The sequence below is a fragment of the Battus philenor genome, unplaced genomic scaffold, assembly GCF_028537555.1.
Source record: "Battus philenor isolate CCGP_79_NKW_IND1 unplaced genomic scaffold, ilBatPhil1.0.hap1 SCAF_3, whole genome shotgun sequence".
Classification (NCBI taxonomy): domain Eukaryota; kingdom Metazoa; phylum Arthropoda; class Insecta; order Lepidoptera; family Papilionidae; genus Battus; species Battus philenor.
In genome coordinates this window covers 3,200,503-3,227,837 of record NW_027181693.1, presented here as the reverse complement: position 1 = coordinate 3,227,837, position 27,335 = coordinate 3,200,503, and the positions used below count along the sequence as shown (strand labels likewise).

The following is a 27,335-nucleotide window of genomic DNA, read 5'->3' as shown; positions in this document are numbered from 1 at the left end:
AAATTTGGATTTGGAGATAACAGGATCGTTTTTAAATAAATGGATTTTTCTTTAAACCATATTTATTTTTCTAAAGAGATCAAAAAGAATAAGAGGCGTAAACGTCCACCTACAAGGCAGACTGAATACCTTGTTAGGGTCGTCGGATGATGCTAGATGACGCTTCAGGCCGCTATTAACAAGTCCTACTGGAAATCAAGGGAAAGCCTTTATCTGTCAGGGGACATGTTGCAGCTGAAATTATGATGATATTTATACCAACTTACAAACAAAAACCATGTCAATACTTATATATGTACATAAGTCAATAATTATTCTCGCGTATCGATCATTTAAAATACTATTTTTATTTTTAAATATATTACTACAATAAAGAAATATAATATACAAATATTTATTCTAAATTTGATGAAAATAGTAAGTATATTTTTAAATGTTTACACATCAAATTTTAGTAACAAAAAATTTTAAAAAAATTTGAGTCAATTTTAATTGTAATTATCACGATTTATACACAGTTAAATAACTCGTAAATAATATAACATAACTGGACTTCTCACCTGTGAATTTGGGCTATTCATCTTGTCACATGTGTAGTTAATTTCGTCAGGTACTTTCGTTCCGAAGTTTTGCAGCTATTAATTTAATTTAAGGAGTAGGTACACCTATAGAAATTCAACTTTCAAAACATCACATGTACCATATGGTACAGGAACAGCACGATAGAATGACTTTAACTAATCATCCAAAAATTATTTCAATAACAGTTTGTGTATACAGCTATTCCTGACTACCCACATCAAAGTAACAAGTATAAGAAAACTAACCACATAATATAACCAGAAGACGAAACAATGCTATTAGAAAATTGTAGGAATATTTTAATCGCTTAACTGGTATTTACAAATACGAAGATTAAAAAGGGGACTTCCTAGCAAAAATAAATATCAAAAAGACTCCCCACTGTTTTTGTAAGATTTAAATGATATGTTCTCAGCTGTTGTTTTTTTAAAGAATGTTATCGAGGTAATAACATCATTAAATTTAGAGTCAATCGTTCGCAAGTCTCTGATGAAGACTTTATAAAGTGGCTGTGTTTAAACGCTACGCAAAAAAAAAGCTTGGAAAATTCTTATGTATGGTCGGATTTCTGTGCTTGCTTTTAAAAATACAGCACGTGTATTAACATAAATTTTCCTTTTGAAGGACATACAGGGCGATTAGTTATAGGTGTAAAAGCTTTAAAGAGGTTTTACACTTATTTCCAATCACCCTGTACGAAATAATCAACTGTGAAGTATGTTACATTAATCGATTTTTTACATTAAAATGCGACATGCTAACTTTTGGCACTACAAAATCTGTAAGAACAGTAAAAAAATTATTGTAAAACACGGTAATCTGAATTTTGAAAATGCTTTTTCTTACTACTTTACTAGGTTATTTTTTAATTATTTTTGTAACCATTGATTTTTGAGTGGGTGTTCCGTAGATATATTAACCCCTCTAAGGTTGTGACACATACGCCTTGTATAAAGAAAAGTTTGAAAGTTGATTATGGCTAGCATTCATAGTGTAATTTAAATAGTAAATACGCTTAGTAAAATATTTCTAGATACTATGTCCAGTCAAAATTATTGAGTTAGTACTCTCAGTCCGTTATATTCCACACTTGAATCCACCTGCGGTGTCGGTATATCATATCCAGCGCTGGCCGACTTTTATCGTTTCCAAAATCGTAAATCTATCGTCTGGACGTCGACGCCCTTTTATAATTTTTCCTCTCATTGGACACATTTTCCTTTTAATTCCAGCTCATTTTACAGCTGTGTGGATAACAATTCTTTATAATCTATTAATTTCAATATTTGAGATATGAAAAGGAAGAGAATATAGGGCAATGTATAATATAAGGTATAAAATATAGTTACGTTAAAAGACAACACCTAATTTCTATTTTACTACAGATTGGTGTCATTTGAAATAATTCAATGTTACCTATGTATGTACAAGTCTTTAAGAATGTCTTTCAAAAAAGTAGCATTGTTTTTTTTAACTTCTATCAATCCACTTAATATTCGTAATATTTGCGTAGTCATTTTATTTAAATGAAGTAATCATTTCATCGGGATAAGATTAGAAAAGCCGAATTCTTTATTGACTAATTCGCTCTGATGTAATTAGCACTTACAAAAATTGTAGTACATTAAAAAAAAATTGAGAGAATGAATGCTTGAAGTGCTTTAGTGTCGAAAGAGTTTTTACTTTCTTCTATGCAATCAATAATTAACAAAGTTATTTTTGAACCAAATATTAAGTAAACGGATGGAGTAATTATAGGATTGATTATCAGAGATCTAAAAAATGAAGTTTTAGTTTAGAAATACGCAGCTAAATCTTAATAGCAATACAAAGCGTTATTTAAAAGCCATACTTCGAATGACTTCGTATTTTTGAGGTCTATCAATTAGTAATCATTTGATCAGCGGGTGACGTATTGCTTGACTATTCACATGACAGCGACGACGAGCGGGACGGCACTGGTTGGTCTGATCGTGTAAATGTAATTAGCGGTGCTCATTAATTATCAAGCGGCGCTCGCCCCGCCCGCGTGCTCCGGGCGCGCAGGTGTGCATCGTTTGTTCTCCTGATTACCCACGTTAACCTCCGCTATACAAACTGTCTCGTTTACAGAACGTTTCCCTTGCTTTTCAATAACATCTATACTTATACATACATGGCTCTGTATAATCCACTGTATAGTACCACCTATACATATCGTTTGCTTAAACATTATTAATACTATCTGTGATTATGATCATAATTAAATCGGCCAATAGACGCTTACTGCAAGACATAGCCCGCTCCTAAAGTTCGTCACAATGAGTTATCTTGCCCTGCTTGCATCCAGTAATTTCTCTTGACCTTGTCTGGCCACCTAATGGGGGGTCTCGTCTACTGACACGTGGTCGCCACTCAAAAACTTTTAGGACCCAAAGGCCAAAGGCTGCGTGAGCGATGAGCCAACATTACTTCTCTTTAACCTCCTATTTGAATACATAATTATCGTGCTATACTGAAATTGTTAAAGTCTGATTAAAATAATAAAAGCGAAATATAGGTTGACTCAAACAGTTTATTATGATTATTTTCAGGTTATACTTATTTGTTACATGTAGGCGTTCCGAAACTTGTTCTAACTTACTAATGCGTGTCATTTAATTAAAAATCATGAAGAAGGTTTTAAAAATATTTAACGAATTGAATTAAAATTTTACTATCGAGATTTTTAGATACTACTATAAATGGTGTTTGGACGTTGTCGTTTACAGTGTCAGCGGGTTTGAGATGGCGAGTGTAAAAGGCACTTATCTTAGGCTTTTACAGTATCTATGCTCTAGGAGTACTTATTGACACTGACTAAGTTATATACAGTCTATAGAGTTTGCTATCGATCGATGTTAATAATTTATTATTACGTCATGCAATAATAATAAAGTTATACATTTGACGAACCGGCACGCATAGTTGTGGGTCCTATTTCAGAAGTTTCTTTCCGGTCTTATATACTATTGGAGGCAGATGTCTGACAGTGGACGTTGTAAAGTTGAAATGTTGATAATATTTAACTAAAATATCTTTTATCGTATGTTTCATTGACATAACATCGGCATTAGTAAGCCTGTTATCTGTAAAAACACAGAGATTTATCAGAGAAGCTTACGGAAAATCGTCTGGTACCTTTTAAATCCCAACTCCATTATTATTCCGCTTTCACCCATCACGGGGTAAATTTGTGTAATCTCCGGAGATTCTTTTTATTTCTCCCATCTCCTTAGTTTGCGCCGGTTTAATCCAGTTTTATTTATCTGTGACCCTCGAGGCGTGGTTACTTATTTCTCATGACGGTTACACTGTTTGAAAATCTTCACTTTAAAAAAAATTAAATTTATTTTCAAAAAGAGAACACGGATTTATACCCATTTTTTATAAAAATTTATTTAAATGTAATTAATTTGTAAAGCATTTTGAATTTACGTAGAGTTCATGAATTTAAATAACTTGCTGTAAAAATATTAAATATGTAGAGGTGAAATTTTCATCATTATTTTATTACGATTTTAATGAGATCCTTAATGTTTGAATATTAAAATAGAAAGACTTTAATTTAAGGTTTATTTTCCTCTATTTCGCTTTGAAATGTTTCAACTGATTAGAAACAGTCTTACAAGAAGAGTCCGAGCCATTTACTTCGAGTCAAATATCTAACATATATATATATATATAATATTTGTGGTATCAGGCATTATACCATACGTCAGTTTCCTCTTGATTTTTATGTAGTTAAATGAGTAAGAGAACTAGAAGTGAACCTGTCCGGAATAGACCCCAAGACATGCAATCTATAATTAATCTTTAGGTTAACACTAAGATACCTTTTGTCTTCGTTGTCATTTCAGCCATAGAACGTCCACTGGATATAGTCCTGTCCAATAGATTTCTTTAAACGAAATTAATATTTTTTCATCTCCTAATTCTTGTTTAATTATTATATTTTTATATAGGTCGTCTAAAGAAATGTCAATACGGTGCACATATAAATAAATGTCACACTAAAAACTGTGTTTAAATAATTAACTAATAACTAAGTATCTTAACCTATTAGACATACGAATCTATATGTAAAAGAGATCGACCATCCGAGTACGGTTCCCAACCTAGCTCGTTTCATTCTTTAAGGAATAATATATATATATATATATATATATATATATATAGTGGTTAATATATATAAATAAATTAACAATCTTACAACAAACAGATTGATTTGCTATATGTGTAAAGGATTTAAATTTATTTATAACAAAAGAGTTATATAATATACCAAAAAGTTTTTATAGATTTCAAACTTATTTCCAATCATTCTCGTATAAAATGATTACTCTGAAATATGTTACATTACATTTATCATCTCATCATTTATTACATTTTTAGTGTTCAAATTTTGAAAATTATTTTTCTTGCAATATTATCACTACGTTATTAATTTTTATGAAGCCTTTGACATCTGGTATTGGTAAAAAATACATTAAATGGTAGAAAATGGCCCAAACATTTATCCCTTTAAAACTTTTACAACTATAACCAATCATCCTGTATAAGCAATTCTAAGTTATTTTACAATAAAATAACTTACATATTTTCCTACTCGACTCCACCCAGCCGTCCCCGGCTGTCAGCGAGCCCACAAACAATAGACATAAGGTAATTTATCTTTATGTATGGACATTGTTATACTTGGAATAGAAATTCTTATTTAAGCTACACGATGACTTAGAAAACAAACAAAATGGGCAGTTATATTGTACAAGCGGAAATATTACGAATCTAGTATTTGATGTACGGCTTACGCGCTTAGAATATAGAATATGTATTAACAACACATATACATTGCTGTATATATAATAAGCATTTTTGTTATTCGTTAAAACTAATCCCAGTTTATTAATCAATGACTGTATGTAATAAAATCTAACAGAGATTTGATTCTTAATAGTTTTGTATGGCTTATTATTTTGTATGGCTTCGTAATAATAAATAGTGTTCAAATGTAAATCGTTTTAAACATCGCCTTATTAAATTTCTTTTTTTACTAGTTTCTTACAGAAGAGTTAAACCAATGTATTAATCAGTTACTTGTGATTACATATGTTTATTTTACTGTTAACAAAAGATATTATACTTTGTAAGTATATTCATGCTTGTGTTACTTATTTTTTCATTTATGACATCATCGAATATTTATTTCATCTATCTTCAATAATTTATCTTTCCACGTAGAGTTTAATAAAAGTGAATTCCTTAAAAATTAAATTCGCCCTAAACAAAATTTATATAATAGTAGTGTGGTATAATGGTACGCAGAAAATTGCTGCGTATCCTCTGAAAACTTATTTGTGAGCATTCTATATAATTAATGCACAATGTGTGAATTATATAAGATTCTATCTCGGGAATTGAACCCGCGGCCTACTTTCAAAAGTCTGAGTCCTCAACAAAACACAATTAACCTATGTTCGACATACAAATTATAATGATTATTCTCGGATCTGGAAGATTGCCAAATACTTTCAAATTTGAAAATGGAATTTTTACAATTTTCGGCTACTTCTGATTTTATCTCTCACCGTTATATATATTATGAATATCAATGAATACTCATGACCATCCATGGGGGCTGCAGTCACACTTTCTATCCTTCACTGGCGTGTACCCCTGGGTTCAAGGTCCCAGCACGAACTATAGCCAGACCGCTGCTTCTGTACCGCGCGTTAGTAGAAAGAAAATAGCTAACCAATTCCGATCGGACAGAAGAAACGATAAAAGTATACATACACAAATAAAAAGTTTACTTTTATTGTGAGTCCATAGTTTGGATTACACGAAGATATTTATTTTATTATAAATATAAACAGTGATATTTAAAAATATATATTTGATACCTCAATGGCACAAATTTTAATGTATCGTGAACAGAGATCAAGTTTTTGTCAAATGGACTATATATTATACATATAATTTTAATTATTTACTTTAAAAAATAGCCAAATAAATCAATTTCAATATTGTATTTATAATTCTTATTTGGATCACTAGTTTATCGGCAATATATACAATTTCGTAAAATATATGGCAACGTTTTACGCAATTGCATACTTTTTCTTACTTTCCTTTGCAATGACTGATATGCATAGGTCGTTTCTTTATCGAGTCTACTTTATTAATGTCGATTCTACTGCGCGGTGCCCCTTTTATGTTTAAGGAAAGCTAGCGCCATCTGTCGACGCCATCCGAAACTACATAGTTCTGACACATTCTCTCTGACGTATAATTTGTTTTTACACATTCGCAATTGTACACCCAGAACGTAATCGAATTAAATTTATTATATGAAAGCTTTTAATTAAATATTAATTAAAGTTTTTTTTTATGAACACATCTGTTTAATTTTTGGTATCATATGAACTGCTTTCATTTAATAAACACTCATTTTGTTAACTTTCGAAACTTAAATGTATGAATGAAAATTATAAAAAAATGTGTTGGTACCTTACGTGTAAAAACGATCAGAGTGATGTAACATGATTTCCTTGATCTGCCGTTCCCCATTCTAACGTCTTGCAAGATCATTTCCTTAAAGATCCTGCTATTAATAACGACAGTGCAATTTATCAACAGCCTTCGTCTTAATATCCCTCAATCTCCCAAATCTTATCTTAATTATTACAAGGCCTTTTTACAACGATATAAATCAGTTGAATAGAAATGAATCTCTGTTTCTTGTACACTTTTTATAACTAACATTTTTGATGATGGAAAATCTTTTGGGTATGATTGTAATGGTAATTGGTTTAAATGGGTGTACATATAGCTCATTTGCTTTAAATTATTTGTTAATAAAAATGTCTGACTTCGCCGAAATGCTCTTTCTCTTCTCTATAATATTTTGTTTAACCCGCTTTCTCCCTTTTACCTTAAAGCTAGATTTCTTTTCTTACGTGACTCACGTGATATGTAGCTTAGATCATTTGAGATCTTGAAATTGACTATGCCTACTCATTCTACTACGAGAAATCTTCTACTGTTGTCGCTGTCAGGCACCTTTTGTAACATGTAAATTGTATCCTTTTTTTCCTCTATTTATAGTCTATAGTGTACAAAAAAAGTGTTAAAATTGTTTACCCATTTACATGGTTGATATTATAATGTACTTATCGAAAATTGTTCGATTTCATTTAAAAAAGCGACTTTTTAGTTTTGGACCGTCTCTTGTCAACAGATCACAGTTCCAATTCGCAAGTAGCATACTGCTTATAATGCCTACTCGATTAAAAATGTTTTGATTTTTTTTATATTCAAAAGAGCGACGTGTTTTTTTATATTGGAATTCGACAGGCCAATAACTTCTGTCGGTACAAAAGCTGTACTAGATGGTAAACAATAATTAATTTTAACGTGTAGTCATTTGAATTTTGAAAATGCTTTTACTTACTATATTGTTGATATCTATTATTTCTGAAGCCATGGATTATTTTATAACTCCTTGACACCCATGCTGTACATCGATTAAAAGCAAATAACCTAAATAAAATCACCCTATATTAAAATAGTCGGACTTTGTTTCAAATATATGTATAATTTATGCTTTAGGTACAACTAAAATAATTATTATCGTTTGAACGTCAAAACGTTAACGTTCAAAATAAATGAATGCATACATAAAATAGAGACACTGAAATGTTAATTAGAAGCAATTAACCGAAACGTTGAAATTTCGTTAATGTTTTAAACCTTTTTGTTGCAGGTAAATAAATTCCGGCGGTGCGAAATGGAACAATAACATTGTTAGAGGTTAAACAATTGACGACGGTGAGCGGCCAAGTTACGCGGGGGCGACCTACAAAAATATTGATCACCTACCCACGTTAAAGCTTCCAGTTTTCTGTAACTTGATGTGACATGGGTGCATGCCGGCCAGCTGTTTGTATGTGTTCCGGAAACGGTGGAACTTTATACTAACAATTTAGTTTAACTAGTATACTTTGGTATACAGGAACATTGGTGACACATGTAAAAGCTTTACAGTAGTAAAAATAACTAGAGTTTTATAAATAATTAATGACTTTTTGATAACAGAATAACAAAAAGGTTTCAAAATTCGGATTACTGCTTATAAAAATTAATTATTATTTGCTACATGTATCAGACTGTACTGCCAGAAGTTATTGGCGTGTAGCAACAAAATAAAATAAATAAATTAGTATAACATATTTCGGAGTGACCATTACATACAGGTTGATTTAAACTGACATTCACCCCTTTAAGGCTTTTATTATACGAGTATATATATTTATATGTAACTAAATGCTCACAACTACCAAATCATCGCTTCAGAGTGATATTCTTAAGGACAGTAAGTAATTTTTTATGTAAGTGTAAATTTAAGAATTTATCACATTTTTAACTCAAGAATTATTATTAAGGGACAAATATTGCTTTTAGTAATAGTAATTTAATTGAAAATTAATATTTTTATATACCATAATACCATACGGTGGTGGTATAATACATGTGGCGGTTATGCTATATCATGCTAGAGATATCTCTACGAAGTGGCCTATGTCTTCCATTGAGCGTTTATGGGTAAAAAAAAATATTTTAATGCAGGAATATAATGAATACAGTTACAGAAATTCGAAAACACCTTATACGTATTATGTTATTTGTTATATTCGAAACCATAGTTTTTTGGGTAGAGACACTATCAATATAAAATTACGGAGACACATTTACAATACACACGTTTACGTACATCCTGTACAGCTTTACAAATATGTAAAATAACTAATATAAAACCATCTAACATCAGAGCAATAAAAATAGAATATAAAAAGTGTATAGTTAGTAATTCAAAGCCATCACACTGAAAGCAGTACCGTAATGAGTTAGATTTGTAACTTAAATATCGCATCACAAATCAAAATGTCTCGCCGCCATGTTGTGAAAAATTCAAGCGCGGGTAATCCCGATTAAATGACGTAAATATTCACTGTTGAGCAAACTCTAACGAAGCTCATTTATGTTAATACATTATTTATCGCTGCAATTTACACCAGTAGTGCAGACATGTGAATATAACTAGCTTTTGTCTGTATTTTTGTCTGCGTTTTTATCGATATAACATCTTACAGGGTTACAGATATAGACGTATAAGCAGTAAAGGGGTGAAAATATAGCTCATCTGTGTCCAAAAATCAATGGTTTCGGAAATAATAACTAACATAACGATAATATACTAAGAGAGGTTTTCTAAATTCTTATGACGGCATGTTGAACTTATTTATTTTTTATTTTCTGTCCTTTGACTTGATAAGACATTTTACTGCTAAGAGTTATTGATCTGTCGTATTCCAATAGAAAACACAAATTACTTTTAAGCCAACCAATTTCCTATTTTTGTATCTTAAAATAAAATTAACAACAAAAAAAAATGAGAATTTATTTTTTCTCCAATTGTGCTCCTTTATTTGAGTCGAAGTAACATTAAAAAGGTTAATTACATATTTATACTTATTTAAAATGGTAATGATTGTATTGGTTTGTTCTAGTAATTAATATGTACCTAAAACTTTATTAATATTACAACACGAATTCATTTGATTTGAAATAATTTCAGCGACTTATGATATAGTTTTCTGGGAACGACAATAAATTAATAATCAAGTAATATAAGTTAGCGGATTAGCAATTTGAAGTTGCAATTGGTCGGTCACATAGCGCCCACATAAACTGAAGACCTCGAACCAGCGAGAGTAGAGAAAGACATCCACATAAAAGGTGGCCAAACGCCTTTGTTAAGGTCTTCGGAAGGTGTTGGATGCTATTTGTTTTCAACTACTCTTGTTGGAAATATATGGGGGAGGCCTATGTCCAGCAGTGAATGTCTTACACCATCGTTTTGATCATGATTAATCCAAATAATATACAAGTGTTAAAAAATATCATACCACATTTTCCTTATCACCAATAGTGAGGATCGAATTAACGTCTCATAATTTGCAATTAAAGTGTGAAAGTGAGTCTAATTAATAAATAGAAGCAAAAATACACGGTTTAGAGTAAATGGCCCCGTGTTGGGCGCCAATTCGAGCGGAACAGTCGCATTCCGGGATTGCTTGAACGCATTCATTGTCGTCGAGCCATCTCGCTCGCCTTTTGACTTCCTTTAACATCTCGAAAGCAGATCTATGAGATTGTTTTCTATGTTAGAAAATTTAATTCAAAAGTTTTTTTAACATTACATCGGTGGGCATTTCTCGAAGTGTCCTTACAATGAACGTCAAATATTTATTTTTATTATTATATCCTAAATAACTTTGAAAGCTTACTGTTTATCGTTTTTCTCTCCTATAAACTTTTATTGTACATCAGCGACAGATATACACGTTTCTAAATTTAAAAAGACGACGCTCTACAGAATTAAAACAAAAATTAAGTATTGCTGCCAATATTCACTTTTCAATTATTCATGTTGATGTGACCCCGTTGTAAAATCACATAATTTCTAAAAGACAATTTGACAGGGTAAACATATATCATGTCAAAATCTGAATGGTTAAAAGGAACTATTGAGGGTGGACAAATATCTATAACACACACCGACAGCAAGAAAGATTTGTCGTTTTTTACTGTCGGAGCTTTCGTATCTCTGAAGAAGCTGTTAGTCGAGTATAGAAAGGTACTCCAAAACTGTTACCACCAATATTACATAAGTAGTGTTTTCAAACTGTCATCACGGTTTATAAAAACATTACTGAAGCTATTTTTTGTCATGTATTACTTAAAATTTAAGTATTCAAATAATCAATCATCATTCAATCAATTAAATTAAATAAAAAAATGCTCGAAATAAATGGGAGAATTTATATGTGAATTTATTTTAGCTAAGGCGGCTTAGCGGCTAATTGGCGTGAGGTCAGCTCTCTAACAACTGGAGCGCAGTCCTTAAGTCAGATTATTTTTCGTCTCCACGCAGAAGAACAAGACCTCATTTCAACCGTGAAACATCCTCGATGTGCCTCGTGTGCAGAAACACGACTACGTCTGTCACGTACTCTACAATAATCATACCATAGTACTTTACAAAGCTTATATAAATATAACCTTTTTTTTTTAAATTCTCACAGTGAACACTGCTATTAAACAGTACTCTGCAACAAACGTATTTAGTATTCACAGAACTTTTTTATATCAAAAATTAAAATATCCTTGTTTAACCACTCAAAATCTACTAAATTCCCATAGAAAACACTAATGAAAAAATTTTATTTCGCAATACGAACAACTATGTTTAAGATAGTCAGAAAATGCAAGATGCTGACCGCTTCCAACAAGTCATATTGTAAATTCAGGGAGACTCTAAAGTTAACGTCCTACGACTAAAATGATGAACAGATGCCGATGAACAACAAATTATTTTTTGGTGATTAAACATATAGTCATATTAAATTTTATCTTAGCAGCTAGTTACGTAATACAGTAACAAGTTATATAAAAAAGCTTTTAAAATACGTAGATATTGATTTCTGGATATCTAATCTTAAATGTAGTTTCTAAAAACTGATAATATAATTTCGTCATTATATTTTCAATGTCTACGTCCAAAATTCTCTTTGAAAATTTTGTATCTTAACTATACCTTTTATTAAGCCGCAAATTTTATAAAATGTAATATTGAATATCTCAATGAACGTCCCAATTATTTTTATGCTTCGTTAAGAGTTGTTTTAGATAATTAATTAGAGAACATAAAATTATAATCCTCTTTAATTTAACAGCCTTATTTTTGAACGGAGAAAGGTTATGATAAAGAAATAATCTTTTAAAGTTTTTATCCAGTCTTCAAGTCACCTCCTTCTACACTTGGATATCCTATTTCTGTGAACAAATAAGGTTGACCCAGTGACACGATTTCGCAGATGGGATCTGTCTATATGAAGAACTTCGAAGGAAATTCTTTAACATTTATTGTTTATTGCGTTATAAAAAAATACTAATTTTCATCTATTGCAATTCTTTCAAATTTAATTAAATTATTCTTGTGTACAAAATCTGATTTATCTTAGAGAAGACATCGTAAAGATCTAAAGTGGCTTGAAAAAACATGATTCACCGAATTTACTGTATTGAGGATATATGGAAAAAAACGGGAAATTAGTTTTATAATATTAAATTTATTAAATAATTATTGAATTTATAATCAATAATAATGCTGCGAAGGTAGACACTCCCATGGACCAACGACATAGCTAAAGTCGAGAGAAGTCGATTGATGCAGGCAGGTCAAGGTCGGTGATCGTGACGATCTTCAAGACCTATACCTTGCAGTGGGCTTCCATCGGCTGAAAAGAAGAAGAATGCAAGAATGTAATACTCTTAGGCTTTCTCGGATATTCTAGTTTTCTTGACTAAAAAAAAAAACAAAAAAGATTATACGTAATTATTATATTTATCCAATACCTATTATATTTCAAATGTTGTTTTTTTTATTTCTCAGAACTAGCTCAGTCTTGACTTTGTTTATTGTCTATTTATTGTCAATTAGTGGTTGATATGTAAACATAAACTTAATCTTAAAATGTAAATAGCGGTGAATCTTATCAGAGATGTAAATATACTTTACGTTTTGTTTATTAATGTTTTACTTTAGTGCTTAAAACATCCTACGTATGCGGTGGTATAAGCATTTGTCTTAAAAGATTTACTTCATCTAGTTCTTTTATTTTGATGAATATAAAAAATTTATGGGTTATTTATACAGGCACAAAAGTTTATAAATTTATTTTTAAAATATTCATCGGCTGTATTAAGTTTAGTAATAAATTTATTTTTCTATATTTCATGTAATTCTTTAATATTAATTCTAAGTCTTGTTATCGTCTCCAAGAGAATATTTTTGTTTCACTATAGTTAGTGATAGATTAAATCTTTTTCATCGCGGTTTTCTCTTTCAATGTTCGATAACAATAGCGATGTAATACACAGCGTATTTCTGTCGAAAGCGTATATCGATCTACTATATTATAAATAATGTGTATATATATGACCTAATCACCAGTAAATAACATTAAATCGTCTTTAAATCTAATTTTAATTATTTCTGAAAAAAAATTCCTGGAAATATTGAATAATATTCGTTCGTAATTGCATTACTTGCAAACGAGACAATTTTTGTGAATCATTATTTTACTCGTAGGATGTTCACAGCTGGACATTGGGCTACCTTAAAGATTTACAACAGGACTAGTTGGAAGCGTCATGCATTCAGCGTCTTCTGTGGATCTTCATATTTATAGATTCTTCACGTGTAAGACTTGTTTTTAAAAAAGAAAAATTGTAATAGGAATATATAAGAGAATATAACGCTACTCTCGATTCGAAACAGGTATAATATTTTTATTTTGTCATGTCTTGGAAAAATTTTTAGCCGGACAATGGATACTCGTAAATTCAGTTTAACACGCAAAGGAATAATTTTAATAATTTTTGTATGCGCTCTCAAGTGTAACTTATGAGTGGAACAGCATATTTATATGATTTCCTTTTTTGTTTTGTTAATAGTGCTAATAAAAAAAAAATTAGGTTAAGAGAACGTCTCCATTGGGTCAACCAAAAAAGTAATAAGCGACTGTAAAAATGTCAACAGTCGGAAAGACTTCAAAGCTATCTCCTTTCGGAAGCAGCCTGTAAAGGTTTTGATTTATGAGCGTAAGATCGCACCATAAATCAACAGGGTTGCTGCTAAAAATTAAAGCGCGTAAAAATGGCGCCCAAAAAAATAGCGCGAAAAAATTACAATCGCGTTGTGAGGGCATTCACGACAGAACCCGCCCGATGCTCGCTTCAGTTATTAATTAATCCATCTAATTAAATTTTGTTACGCTCTACCCTACACAGGGTCTTGTTTTCCTATAACAGTTAAAAAGCAAATTTGGCTTTGAATAAATTTTTATCTACATCCTCCACTTATCAACAACCGTTAATATCTTTGAAATTTTCTTTAAACATATTTTTATATTTTATATTACATACTTATTTCATACGTTTGTTATAGAACACACTAGCTTTGTCCGCGACTTCGCTCGTATGGAATTTAAGAAAAAAAAATTTAGTTGATTTAGAAACTATTAAACGATTTTTTTTCTTTATTTTTTTAAATTTATAATTTTTCTGAAATAAAGGTAACCTAAGTTACTCCTTATTACGTTAGATACCTACCAGTATAAGACCTGTTAAAAATTGGTCTATGGATTCTAGAGATTAGCCAGAACAAATAGACAAACAAAATTAAAAAAAAATTGGTGCATGTACCGTATATATATTCATATATTTATGTCTAGCATGTGATCCGATTATGTTGTTTTATTAAAGGGACGTCTGATATTTAAAACAAAATTTTTATTATTTTAATTATTCCCTCTTATACATCCGCATTAATTATAGAAAGAATTTTATTAAATAACACATTTGCAGATGGTAAATTATTTTTACATATTTTTTCAGAAACTTCTAGAAATAATGAGATTTAAATATCTAGGAATAATAGATTCAATCGTTTATTAATGAGTTAAATGTTATCGTGAAGTAAATGTCGTCAAAAGATAATGGCACCGAAGTGGGAGTTGAAAATATCTCGCTATTAATTTTCTGCATCGAGGACGGAATAAATTGTTTTCCCTGCCAGTTGCCTTCCTTTGAAGAAAACTTCAAACGTATTTTTAAAAATGTAAACTTTTCATTTATTTCACCATTATCCTAAGATATTATATAATTTAGTTTATTATTTATTGTACGGTAAGAAATAGAAAAATAGAGGAATCGTATGTAATAGGCAAAAGAAGTACAAATGGCGAATTCTTTCACACAACCATTTGATGGACTTTTTTACCAACAAAACATGGAGCGGACGGTCATGAAGGAGTTGAAAATCTGATATACATAAATTTAAAAATACATTGTGGTTACAATAAATTATACAGAGGTTACCAGTATGTTGAATTGTAAGCCTAAGTATAGAGAACGATTCCTGAAATGGTAGTAGGGATATTAGCCAGATAATAGCAACCGGCAAAGCCGTATTTCGGCCCTCTAAGGCGCAAAGAAAACAGGTATTATCGACTAGTGACAGCTTAAGCCAAGGTCCATTCCTGAAGGCTCTTGTCCATTGTCACTCCATGGAACGTTCACTGAAGCGATCTAAGAGCTCGGCGACCTCTCCGCTAAAATAGGTAGTATGTAGCAGCCTGCATCGAGGCTCTGCCGGAAACCCTTGAGCTTAAAGGAGTTCTTAGGCTAGGCTCTCTGCCACCTCATTCCAGCGGAATCTGCAAATGCCATCTGGGCAGTGGTGAGAAAAAATAATATAACTAGGCTAAATAAAATATTACTAGCCTTAAACTGGTAGAGATTTTGCCTTCCTTACCGACACAGGCAATTCGTTCCACCAGGGCGTAGTCTGAACAGTAAATGATTGATCAAGGAAATTAGTTGATGCGTTTAAATTTCCAATTACAGATTCTCTGACAATCATTATCACTGAACTTAAGTGTTACTCAGAAAGTTGAAATTGTTCTTATCATAATAAATTTACTTTCACTATGAACTTTTTCACCACTTTCATATTAACAATATTGATTCTTATAACAGTATGTTGATGAATTCAAAATGAGGAGATCCGCAGAAAAATCACGGTCACCTACGTATCACGAGGAATGGCTCGTCTGAAGTGGCAGTGGGCGTGGCAAATCAGTGTAGTGTCATCGAAGGCCGTTGAGGCTAAAGGTTCTCAAATGGCGACCACAAGCTGGTTGGTCACACACTGGGTGGACCGATGAAGTAGTTAAGTTCGCTAGAAGTCGCTAGATGCAAGATAGGTCATTGTTAATAATTTTCATATAAAACTGTGTTTTCGACTGTCACAGTTAATATTAGTGCATAATAGTAGTTGTACAGAGAATAGCTTTTACAATTTTAACTGCTTGCTTGTTATTACTTATCCTATAATTAAAACCTTTAATTACATAATCGTTTGATATTACAAGCCCTTTTTGCCTTTTTAGTCGTCTACATTTCACGGAGACCCCAATATTTATAAAAATGTAACGTGTAAGCTGTTTTGTATTCTAGTTAGAAAGTTATAAAGGCTATGAATTTGTTAAAAGAATGTTATGTTTAAAAATAATACGTCGTGTCAATAAATAATCACCGTGGCAGTAGATTTCGTCTATGTAAACCACTTGCTCTAACTATTTATCATTATTGGCTACATTTCTATTTCAATATTAGAACAGACGCTTAGTAATAATTTAAAGATTTTAATATATATCATGACATCATCATTTGTAACAATTTGAAATTAACTTTAAGATCTTAAGAAATACTGTTTTATTTCGCGTAACATGTAAGGTGTGAATGGTCCCGCGTTGGGCGCCAATTCGAGCGGAACAGTCGCATCCTGGCGTTGCTTGAACGCATTCATTGTTGTCGTGCCCTCTCGCTTCCCTCTTCACTTCCTCGGACATCTCGACAGCGGCTGAATAGGATTGTTCTCTACTCTTTGAAAGTCTTTCAAATCTCTAGCAAACGCTTTACATTGCAATCTCACGCTACCGATTTAGATAAAAAGGGATCATACATGAGCTTGTTGATGATGTTCTACGTATATGTGTATAATTGAAAATAATATCGAAGTGTAAACGTGTGTGTGATACATTCATAATTGGTTTTATATTACTGCCGAGTTATGAAAATATTTAATATATGTCGGAAATCTAGCCACAGAAATGTTTCCTTATAGAGATAAAGCCGCTATCAGTTCATAGTTCCGATGATAACAACGAACATCCACTGTTCATTATGTTTGACGTTTAGTTATGTCATAAAGACTAAGTATGGATAAAAACCAATTTAATAAACATCGCTCAACACGTGACCGGCTTGTTAGAACATATTTTTTTAAAGTTTTCGTAGTAAACAATCTAATTTGGAACAGAACGTTTACGGAGGGCGAAAATTGGCCGCGATAACGTCAAAAACGTTTTCCGAGCCGTCACGAAGACATTATGACGGCTAATTGGCATGAGGGCGCTGTAATGGCGCTCGACAATCGGGGTCGCGGTACTTTTAAGGCTCGGCAACTTTTTGTTGGCGACACGGCGCCTTGTACGAGGAAACCGCCTTTTCAAAGAGACGCCTCCTAGCGTTCATCGCTGTTATTTTCTAAGAAAACACGACCTTTGACATCGGAGTCTGTACCCACGCTCTGAAATATTTCGCTTAATTCAGAAGTTTCCTGCCAACCAGCAAACAGCGAGCGCTTTACAAATATACTTTTTAAATAGACCTACGGTTACAATATGAAAAACAGTCTATTATGTGGTGTAATATTAAAAATATTTTTATGAAATTACCTCAAATGTTGAAACAATCGTTTTATACGTTAGAAACTTTAACCAGTTACTTAGTTAATATGAAAGTGAAGTGCCTTGGAAACCAAAGATATCAGTTCTCAGAATCGTGGTGAAGTCGTAGAATTTTTCTAGTTATAAAGCTATTTTTCAAATGTATAATCTATATATCTTAAATCGTCGATTGTTTATTAACACGGTGCGTTGTGAGATCATATAAACCCCAAGAGAACTTTTTTTTCAATGCGAAGTGAGGTCATATTTGCCCACATACACTGTCGGTTTAAATTAACTGTCAATCAATAACGCATTGAAATATCATTGTTTTTAATACATACACATAAGTAAATAGAATAGTTATCTGTTTATAGTTAATAGTAATCACTGAGATATTGCTGCCGCAGTGAGGAAGACAACGCTAATATTCTCTACGTACGCGACACAAGGCATGCATAGCTGAATATGACCGCGTGTAGCAGTAACGGTGTTAAAGCGAAAACAGACACTTTGGACTACAAATCTTCAGCACGCGTTCGAGTTAAGTTAGGTTAGGCTTATTATTAGTCTCATTCAGAAGGGCCACGTTTATTCAAAATGATCCGACAGATCTTTAGTGTTATGAGTTGTGCTTCGACGCAATATCAAAACCTGCCGCCTGACTAATCAGTAACCAGATCGTGGAAAATTAATCCTAAACTATTTTTTTTTCGTAAAAAAACCTTAAAATTTTACATATAATTTTTTACGTACACGTTTGGTTTATTATCTAAATTTCGCATCATTTGACTTTAATTTTGTGAAGGATGGGAAGCGGTTGCAAATTTCAAAACAAGAATGGAAACGCCGACTAACTTTTCGCATAGTTATTACTCGAATGTTCTAAATTATGAACTTCATAACGAATGTGCTCTGTCGCACAAAATTCGCATTAACATTTTATACATTCTAATACAAATATTTTATGTAAATTAACTTTCATGTCTTAATGTGATCGAAAGTTATACAGCTTTGTTTAACGACATAGCTAACATATGTAGGCATTTCTGTAAAAATATATGTCATCGGTTTTATTCATCAAGATGGTGAATAAAGACCGAGGGGCGCGCTCTGAGAACATTGCAAACGTAGTGAATAGTTGTGAGAGAATTATAATTAGTTAAATTGTAATTATTAATCAAAGTGTATTTACTCACACATTATTTGTAACAGAAAACGGACAGAGCTAAGAAAAATAAATAAATCGAGCCATAGAGTATGTAAGACACATAACTAACCAAGTCAAGAAAGTGTTAAAAATATTGCGCTGTGTATACTGGTAGGCATATAGTACTCCATATGTCAACTGATAAATGCCCACAGTACGGTATACGCCGCCCCCAAAGATCGACACGATTATCGGTGTTACTAATGTAACAAAAAGTTTTTATATTTTATATAAACACGCGCTTCTCAAAAAAGTATTTGATAGTTTATTAATTATATTTATAGAAATATTGACACTTGTTAGATATGATGTTGCATATAATTCAAAAATAATATGAATACGGAGACGAGGCAAGAGCTTCATTGGTAACGATGCTAAGGTTAGTGCTAATCTTCAAAGTTTAGAGAATTGGTGAAAAGATTTCAGTTTATCGGTGTTATATAGACTGCAGTTTGAATAGAGCGTCGGAGCTTGAATTAATTTCTTAATTTCCTTTCTTCCATCGAATAACAAGACTCACAGATTTACCACATCCATACATGGTTGAAATCCCTTCAGCCAGCACTAGGCATTTTAATACTATTTTTATAATTCGTACAGCCAAGATATAACAACCTACCGGTATCGTTTCTTCCAACTAACTATAACTTGGGAGTCTTCAAGTCAAGAATGAAAAGGTTCCTTCTAGACAAGTTTATGGAATCGTAGACCTCGTCAATAATATCAGGCGAGAACAGAGGTATAATGTTTTTCCCATAGTCGATAAAAAGAAGACAAATGAACAAACACACGTGTACGTGAAGTTAACTGGTTCACAGAGGCTTGAACTAGTGAGTACGTGAAGTTAACTGGTTCACAGCAACTAGGCCACGGGAGCTCTTGGGCGTCACACCCGCTTGCCCGATGCACGTCGTCCCCTTAATATATCCTTACGGGCCGAATTTCCATTAAACGTTTTACATTTTAAACAGTTGCCTTTTGCGCCCACTTCAAAATTCATCGCATATTTTAAGGTCTCACAAAGTGCTTTGTTTAAGTTTTTATACCGCCTCCGTAGGCGAGGCTGGTGTGTAAATTCGTATTTTACTTTTAAACAACCGATGTGTTTAATGAAAACTGTTACGTGAGAGATTTTTAACTGAAATATAATAAGAATATTTATTGTATTTTCTGCGTTATGAGGTCACGTAGAACTGTAGACTGTATATTTTTTCACATAGATTGAACATCCTGCATATTGTTCTTCTTTTCAGGCGATAAAAGCCCACTGCAAAACTTAGGCCACCCCTAAAATCGCCATCATCACCGGTCTTTCCCCCTCCCACTTAACTATATGTCGTAGATTCATCTAGGTAAAGGGGGCCTTCCCACGCCGCGTGTGCCTCGTGGTCGCTATTCAAGAATTTTTTAGCTCCAACGGCCATCGGCTGCTTGAGTGATGCTTTATCCACTGCCACTTCATACAAACGACTCCTTGACCTACGTCGTTGATCTTGGTTATGCTGCGAATATCTCTTATATTTTTGATTCGTATGTAGATTTCTAAATCTGATTTTATAGTAAACTTTAAAGTTTTTGGGCAAATAAATAATAAAAATGTGAATAATTCACTTTATTTTTATTATTATAATCAATACTTTTTGTATTTTAATTATCACACTTTAAATAAAATGCGAATATACTGTTAAGCGAAATATACTATAAAATATTTGAAAAGAATTTTTTGAGTTTCATTGACAACTTCACAATTTTTCTTTTCGATCGTATTATTATTATCTTGAACTTATTTCACAGTTATTGTACCAACATAAGTTAAATTACCAGTTAAATTTCCAAGATTCAATACGTATATTTATCTATCAATACATCATTTTCCGTTGACACAATTGGAAACTTTCATCATTTCTTTAGCTACCCGATTCGTATGAAAAGCATTTACGTCCGCGATGAAATACAAACAGAATACATTAAACCGAATTTGGGTCAAAATGACGCCAACAGTGTAATGTCGCGTGAAGATCAGAAAACAGATGAATTCACAATTGACCTGTATGTAAATCGTTAGTGCAGTGTAATCGAGCATTCTATTTGACGCCGGAATCGAACCGAGAAACGAATTCAAACCATAAAATTAACTCTATACATGGAATAATATATTTTTACGCGTGTATAGTGTCATTTGACCTCATATATACATGCATTAGTTATTTAAAATTTGGCTTATTTCGTTAATTGCCTACATATATAAAATTAAGCTTACATATTTTTAATTATCATATTTAACATAAATGAACCTATCAAGCAACAAGTAAATGAAATTTCAATAAGATTCTCCTAGCGACGTTTCCCACTTAGGAACGACCCTTTTTGGGAAAACGCGTGTCGATCTTCGGTGGTGTGTATTTCTTTTTGGCTTCTGTTTTTGTGGACATCTTCTACTTCTCCTGTCTTGAGTACACAGGGGCTATTTTTAAATTTTTTTTAAAGATTTTATTATTTGCTTTTTCATCCTTTTTCCTTCTCAATGTCATTTAATTATTCTTCTATTATTCTTCACAAATTCTCATATTTTTCCTAATCCATTCATTCATCACCTCACTTTCGTCGTTTTCCCGCCAGAATACTACAGGTTTTTATTTTGTTATGTTTTGCCTTATTTTTATTTATTTATTTATTATGCTTTATTCTTACATTTACATTCCTTGAAAATTAAATTTTTACTTTCCTATTTTCTTTATATTTATCACAGATATAAGTATTTTTCTAGGCTAGTCTTATACACTTTGTTTTTTTTTGCCTACTTGGTCCGTTTAATGATCTCTCCTATTTTAACCTATTTTCGAGTCAACGAGTACTTGCTTAGTGACCTTCTAGAATGCATTAAACGTATATTCTGGTGATGAGAACTGAAAACATCATCAGTGTTTTTAATTCTTATAAACAAGGAGTCACGTTAGATTTCTAATTAGTTCTCGCGCCGAAACTCCGACATGGTCCTCTCCATTGCTCTTTAAGTCACCTTGAGCCTTCTTATGAGGTGCATAGTAAGCGACCACGTTTCGGATACGTATGTCATCACTAGCAACACACATTGATCAAAGACTTGTATACCTTCTGTCTTGTATACCTTAGCCAGAATACTTTTTTGGCATATTATAAATTGAATAATCAATTTTATTAAATTATACTCACAAAGTGTAAAACACGCGAAGTGAACGAGGGCATCTCGAAGCATATTTTGGTTAGACGGCAACGAATGTTGATAATGTGAGAGTTATAAACTTCAACACATCCTGCTCCTTTATAATACATCAAATGTCAAATCAAAGATGTAGTGTTTTGCTGTGAAACAGATTCATATAAAACTGAAATGAGTTTGTTTTACGTATTCATTGCGTATTAACATTTTTTTATATAACAATAAGCGCCATAAGCACGTTATAACAATACAAAAACTCAATTCCGCTTAGCCATTACACCTGTTTCCAATACTGATTACACGAAGATTGCTATCGCGACCGCCCGCTCCCTGTAATGAGAAATATTATTTATTGCAACCGGATAATGGCGGCTGACCCCGCCAGCTTGCGCGGGGCTGAATTGACCTCCGCCACTACGAAGTGTACATTACGTCGCCACTCCCAATGTATTAGTACACTTTTGTATGTATATTGCAATAATAAACTATTCCGCTACACTTTTATTATTTAAGTATACCATAACTTAAGCCTTTAAAATATAAATATAGATAACTAATTATATGGTACATGTCAATATATAAGTATCATAAGTTAAAAAGGCCATAGCGTAAATATCTGCTGGACATAGACCTTGCCAATAAGTTTAGCAAGCAAAGCAGCTTAAATCCAACTTCATCTATAATCTATATACATGTTCACACAATTTTTAATAAAAAATTATAAAACAATTCATCCTAATTAACTCCGTAATTTATGTTACGTATTTTCTCCTATTGAAAGCGTTTCTATATGGTAATAATTACAATTCTAATTTTTTTGTTTTTAGAAAACAGGAACTTTATCTAAACAAAATTTTTTTGCTTTTTAATAATATCCGAGACAATATAAAATTCCTTAGCTACATAACGGAACTTATATTCAAATTAAATGTTTGTGAATAAATGTAACGTCACATCGATCTGATATAAAGTATTATAAAATGAATAATAAAGTGCCATCGTAATGAAACTGTAGTATTAACGTAAATAATTATTATTTTAAAATAGAATGCTCTAAAATATTATTTAGATCCACTTAGAAATTCGTTTACATATACAGCATGATTGAAAATACTTGTAAATGCTTTACAAGGATGAATCACAATCACTTTACTTAATCAATTATGGTACACCCTAACCAAAAATCAATGTTATCACAGATAACAGAGTATTAATTTTTTTAATGAAAAATCGCGTTTATAAGAAAAAAACAACTATTGTTAAAAAATTGCCATTTCTTTTTTAAGTTTTATAAATTTTGTATTGTTACATTATGTGTATATGTGTATAATTTATTTAAAACCTTAAAAGTTAAAAAAAAATGAATCACGTTCAATCGACACAGAATATAAAAAAAATATATATTAATAGTTTAAAAAGTATTCAAATCACCTGAATGAATTCCACGTTTTATACGCTTCGTGAAGTAAAGAGTCCCTAAAATGTAACATTAATTGTTATTAAAAAGAGCTACAAATACAATCAATGCCTTTATAGCTTTTACATTTATTTCCAATCGCCCACAATGATTCGAGCTTCGAAGGTATTCGGTTTTTCAAACAAAGTTATTAATTTGCAATATACAGAAAATCAAATGGATATGCCAACATTAAAAATATTTGTGGTTAAAGCTTTAATTCAGCGCTATCTGCTGTAGAAAACGTGAAACATTTCCCGCGAAAGCCTCCTGCGATTTTCATCCCGGCATCTGTTGGCGGTTGTCGGGAACACGAAAAGCTCCCGTATGAACTCCTCCCCCACACGTCGTACCCACCCCTCTAAAAGCCTATCGATCGCCCCTACAAGCACTACACAACCTACGCTAACGAAGGAACAGTGCCACATTCGCGAAAATTCCAAAATAGCGAGCTCCATTACAATCGGGCCTAATAAACAACCTGTCGACCTAGGAGTAACCTTGCATTGAGAGACGTAGAGGTGAGTGACCTTTTTTTTCTATCTTCCATTCAAACCATGCTTCCATTCATGATGACGTGGACGGAATCTTAATCTTCGGATCTGATTTATTGTGCATGCCGCCCATTATCCATTATGCAATACACTATGGTACCACTAACTCGTTAATAAACGCAAAACACATAAGCTGCTGAAACTCGCGTGATTCGGAAGCGATGCATAAATGACGTCAGTGTGAAGTTTCTGGAAATAGGTCGCGTTGAGGATAATTGCGTTGAAAATTTTCACTACGTTTAATTACGTACCATTATAAGTATAATTAAAAAAATTTCATATCTTTTTAATTTTTACTGCAGTGTGAATTCTTGACCGAGACTCTCGTATTGCAACGTGCTTTTATCGAACCATTGCATTTTTATACATCGACTGTTTGTGTGAATTCAATATGTTATTAGATTTAGTCTGAAATATAGCTATTGACAAGAACTTTGTTTTCCTTGTTTTCCTCAGGCATATATATCTTAAACATATGGTTTTAACGACTTAACTTGTCGAAAAACATTGAATTTATGGCAAAACGAATTTTTCGATCGCGGAATTACAGAACATTCATTTATTTATCCGCCCCGATTATACTACTTAAGAGTATTTTGCTTTGTGTGAGGCTTCGTTAAATATGGAGTCTATACAGAGCCAAACGTAATGAACTCCCAACATCCCGGCCCCACCATTTAGCCAAAATTTTCCAGAAATTTTCAAAATCGTATGGTGGTGGTCAATACATACATATTTTGCCAAATGTTACCCTTTTCAAGATATTAAAAACAATGAATGTCTACATTATTAATATTCTTAGTTTTACTTTAGTTTAAAATAAAAGAAATAAAGTTTTGCTGAAAAATCTCTTGTATGCGATTGCAGGAGGCAGGGGGCAGCGCTCAACCGACGGACATCGCGGTGCACATCCAGCACGACGGGCCGCTCTCCTCCGACCGTGATGTGCTCATCGACGACGATGGCTCGGGCCTAGGCATCGACGAGAGTTCCGGATCCGGCTGGGGTCCGGGCCCCGGCCCAGACGACGAGGACGGCCGCGGATCAGGTGACGCTCCCGGCGCGCCCGAGGATGACGAAGACTACTACCCACGCACCACTGAAGTCCCCACCACGCCAGCTCCGGAACCTGACTATCCGGACGTGCCGTACAACACGCTCGTACCGGACACCGAAAATCCAATCCTACCAAAAGTCCAGCAGCCCGATTTAGTCAGTCGTGAGTAGAGGCCAGAGCATGCTGGTTTTGTTGCGTTAGACCATTTTTATTTTTATTTTAGAACATGAACTCGTGAGTTACCATACAACAGAAATAATACTTGTAAAATTGCAAAAGCTTTGCTTGTGTGTATAAGTTTCCAAAATATAGCGATACATTTTAATCATTGATTTAACTCCACTCATTTGAGTTCATGTTCCCTTATTTATTATCAGTTATAGTTAGTTATTACGCCCGTTTACAAATAAATTTATCGCATCAGCCAAATTAAATCAAACATAATTTCGCTTTTTATAAAATTTTAACAATTCCAAATACAATCTATAGTAAAAATAAATAAACAAACCTCCATTAATACTAAAAAATATTTTTAATACTGAAGAATTCTTTTATTCGTTTCAATTTCTAATGCCAAAAGTTTTTAAACATCTGAGAAAATTGACATAAGAATATTTGATATCAGTTAAAATTCCGACGTGGTGTTGCCGCACGTCAAAATATGAACAATGGCTTGATGTAGTATTAAATTAACCTTAATATTTATTCACCATGAATCAACATTGCCAGTTAATTGTGTTGTTTTAATCAACACCTCAGTTTCCTTATGGACGTTTAATGAAGTGGTTGTGGTAATAAAATTAAAAAAATAATTATATTTTGAACCTAATTCTGCTTATCTGTTGAACTGTATTCGTATGTATTGAACCCGGCGAAGGAACTCGGTAAGTTATTGTTAAAACAAGTATGTTATACTTCATGGATTTCTTTTACTGCATGTAAACATCACAACTCCTTAACAGCTATCTCATGGGGTTACCAATCATTATAGACAATCTCGCATGAGACTAGGCCAAGCTCCGATTATTGCTCCATTACCATTTGCTTTCATAGTTATTGTAACATCAGTGTATACTTTAGTTTAGTTAAATTTATTTTGTAAAATCATTCGTAATATACTCCCGATCCGACAATCCTTTTTACCACAGCTAGAATTGTATATTTCCTCCTAAATTATTCTTTCAATTTCAAGTCTTCGTCGTCATAATGTATAGGAAATTTTCCAAATCCCTACGTTGTTAAATGATATTTATTCTCACACTTTGCTATGTACGATTCTAACAATCAACATCTTTACACGAACACTCGACAAAAAGTTACTGTTATACGTGTGACTACATTGTTTGAATCTAACAATTATTAAAATGTAAATCTGTGAACAAATTTGAAGCCTTACATTACTTCATTATCTATTAATAACCTAAACATTATTACTAAAATAATTTAACTTAAATCGTAAATACTATGATTGTAAATAATGTATATCTTTGTTTCCATGTATTAGTTGACGATTAATCTTCGATTGTTTGAAATTTAAAATATAACGATTCTGTTTGTGAAATTTCAGCACGCATCCTAAAGGGTCAGGAAGCGGGTGAGGCGACAGGAGAGACACACGGCGCGGGGGAGGAGCAACCCTCGCGCCCAGACCTCACGGACATCAGCATATCTGGAGACGACTTGAACCCGGATCTCGTCAGTATCAACATCATCATTTCATCCATTGGACGTCCACTGACATGGGTCTCTCCCATAGATTTCCAATAAGACCAGTTGGAAGCGGTCTACAATCATTTCATTGCACTTTAAGAAAATCCACCAGCGCTTGTTGGCACGGCT

The 27,335-nt window shown here is 32.6% G+C and overlaps 1 protein-coding gene across 2 annotated transcripts in view; it reads left to right on the top strand.

The window, feature by feature from the left end:
- Sdc (Syndecan) overlaps positions 1-27,335 on the top strand; it is a 419,218-nt gene that overhangs the window by 386,145 nt on the left and 5,738 nt on the right. The window contains exons 2-3 of one of the 2 annotated variants that reach the window (XM_068770615.1): positions 25,307-25,658; positions 27,064-27,191. In XM_068770615.1, the coding sequence (XP_068626716.1) occupies positions 25,307-25,658; positions 27,064-27,191 (480 nt within the window). Of the gene's footprint in view, positions 1-25,306; positions 25,659-26,182; positions 26,381-27,063; positions 27,192-27,335 lie in introns of those variants that run through there. The other variant, XM_068770616.1, reaches the window with a different exon arrangement.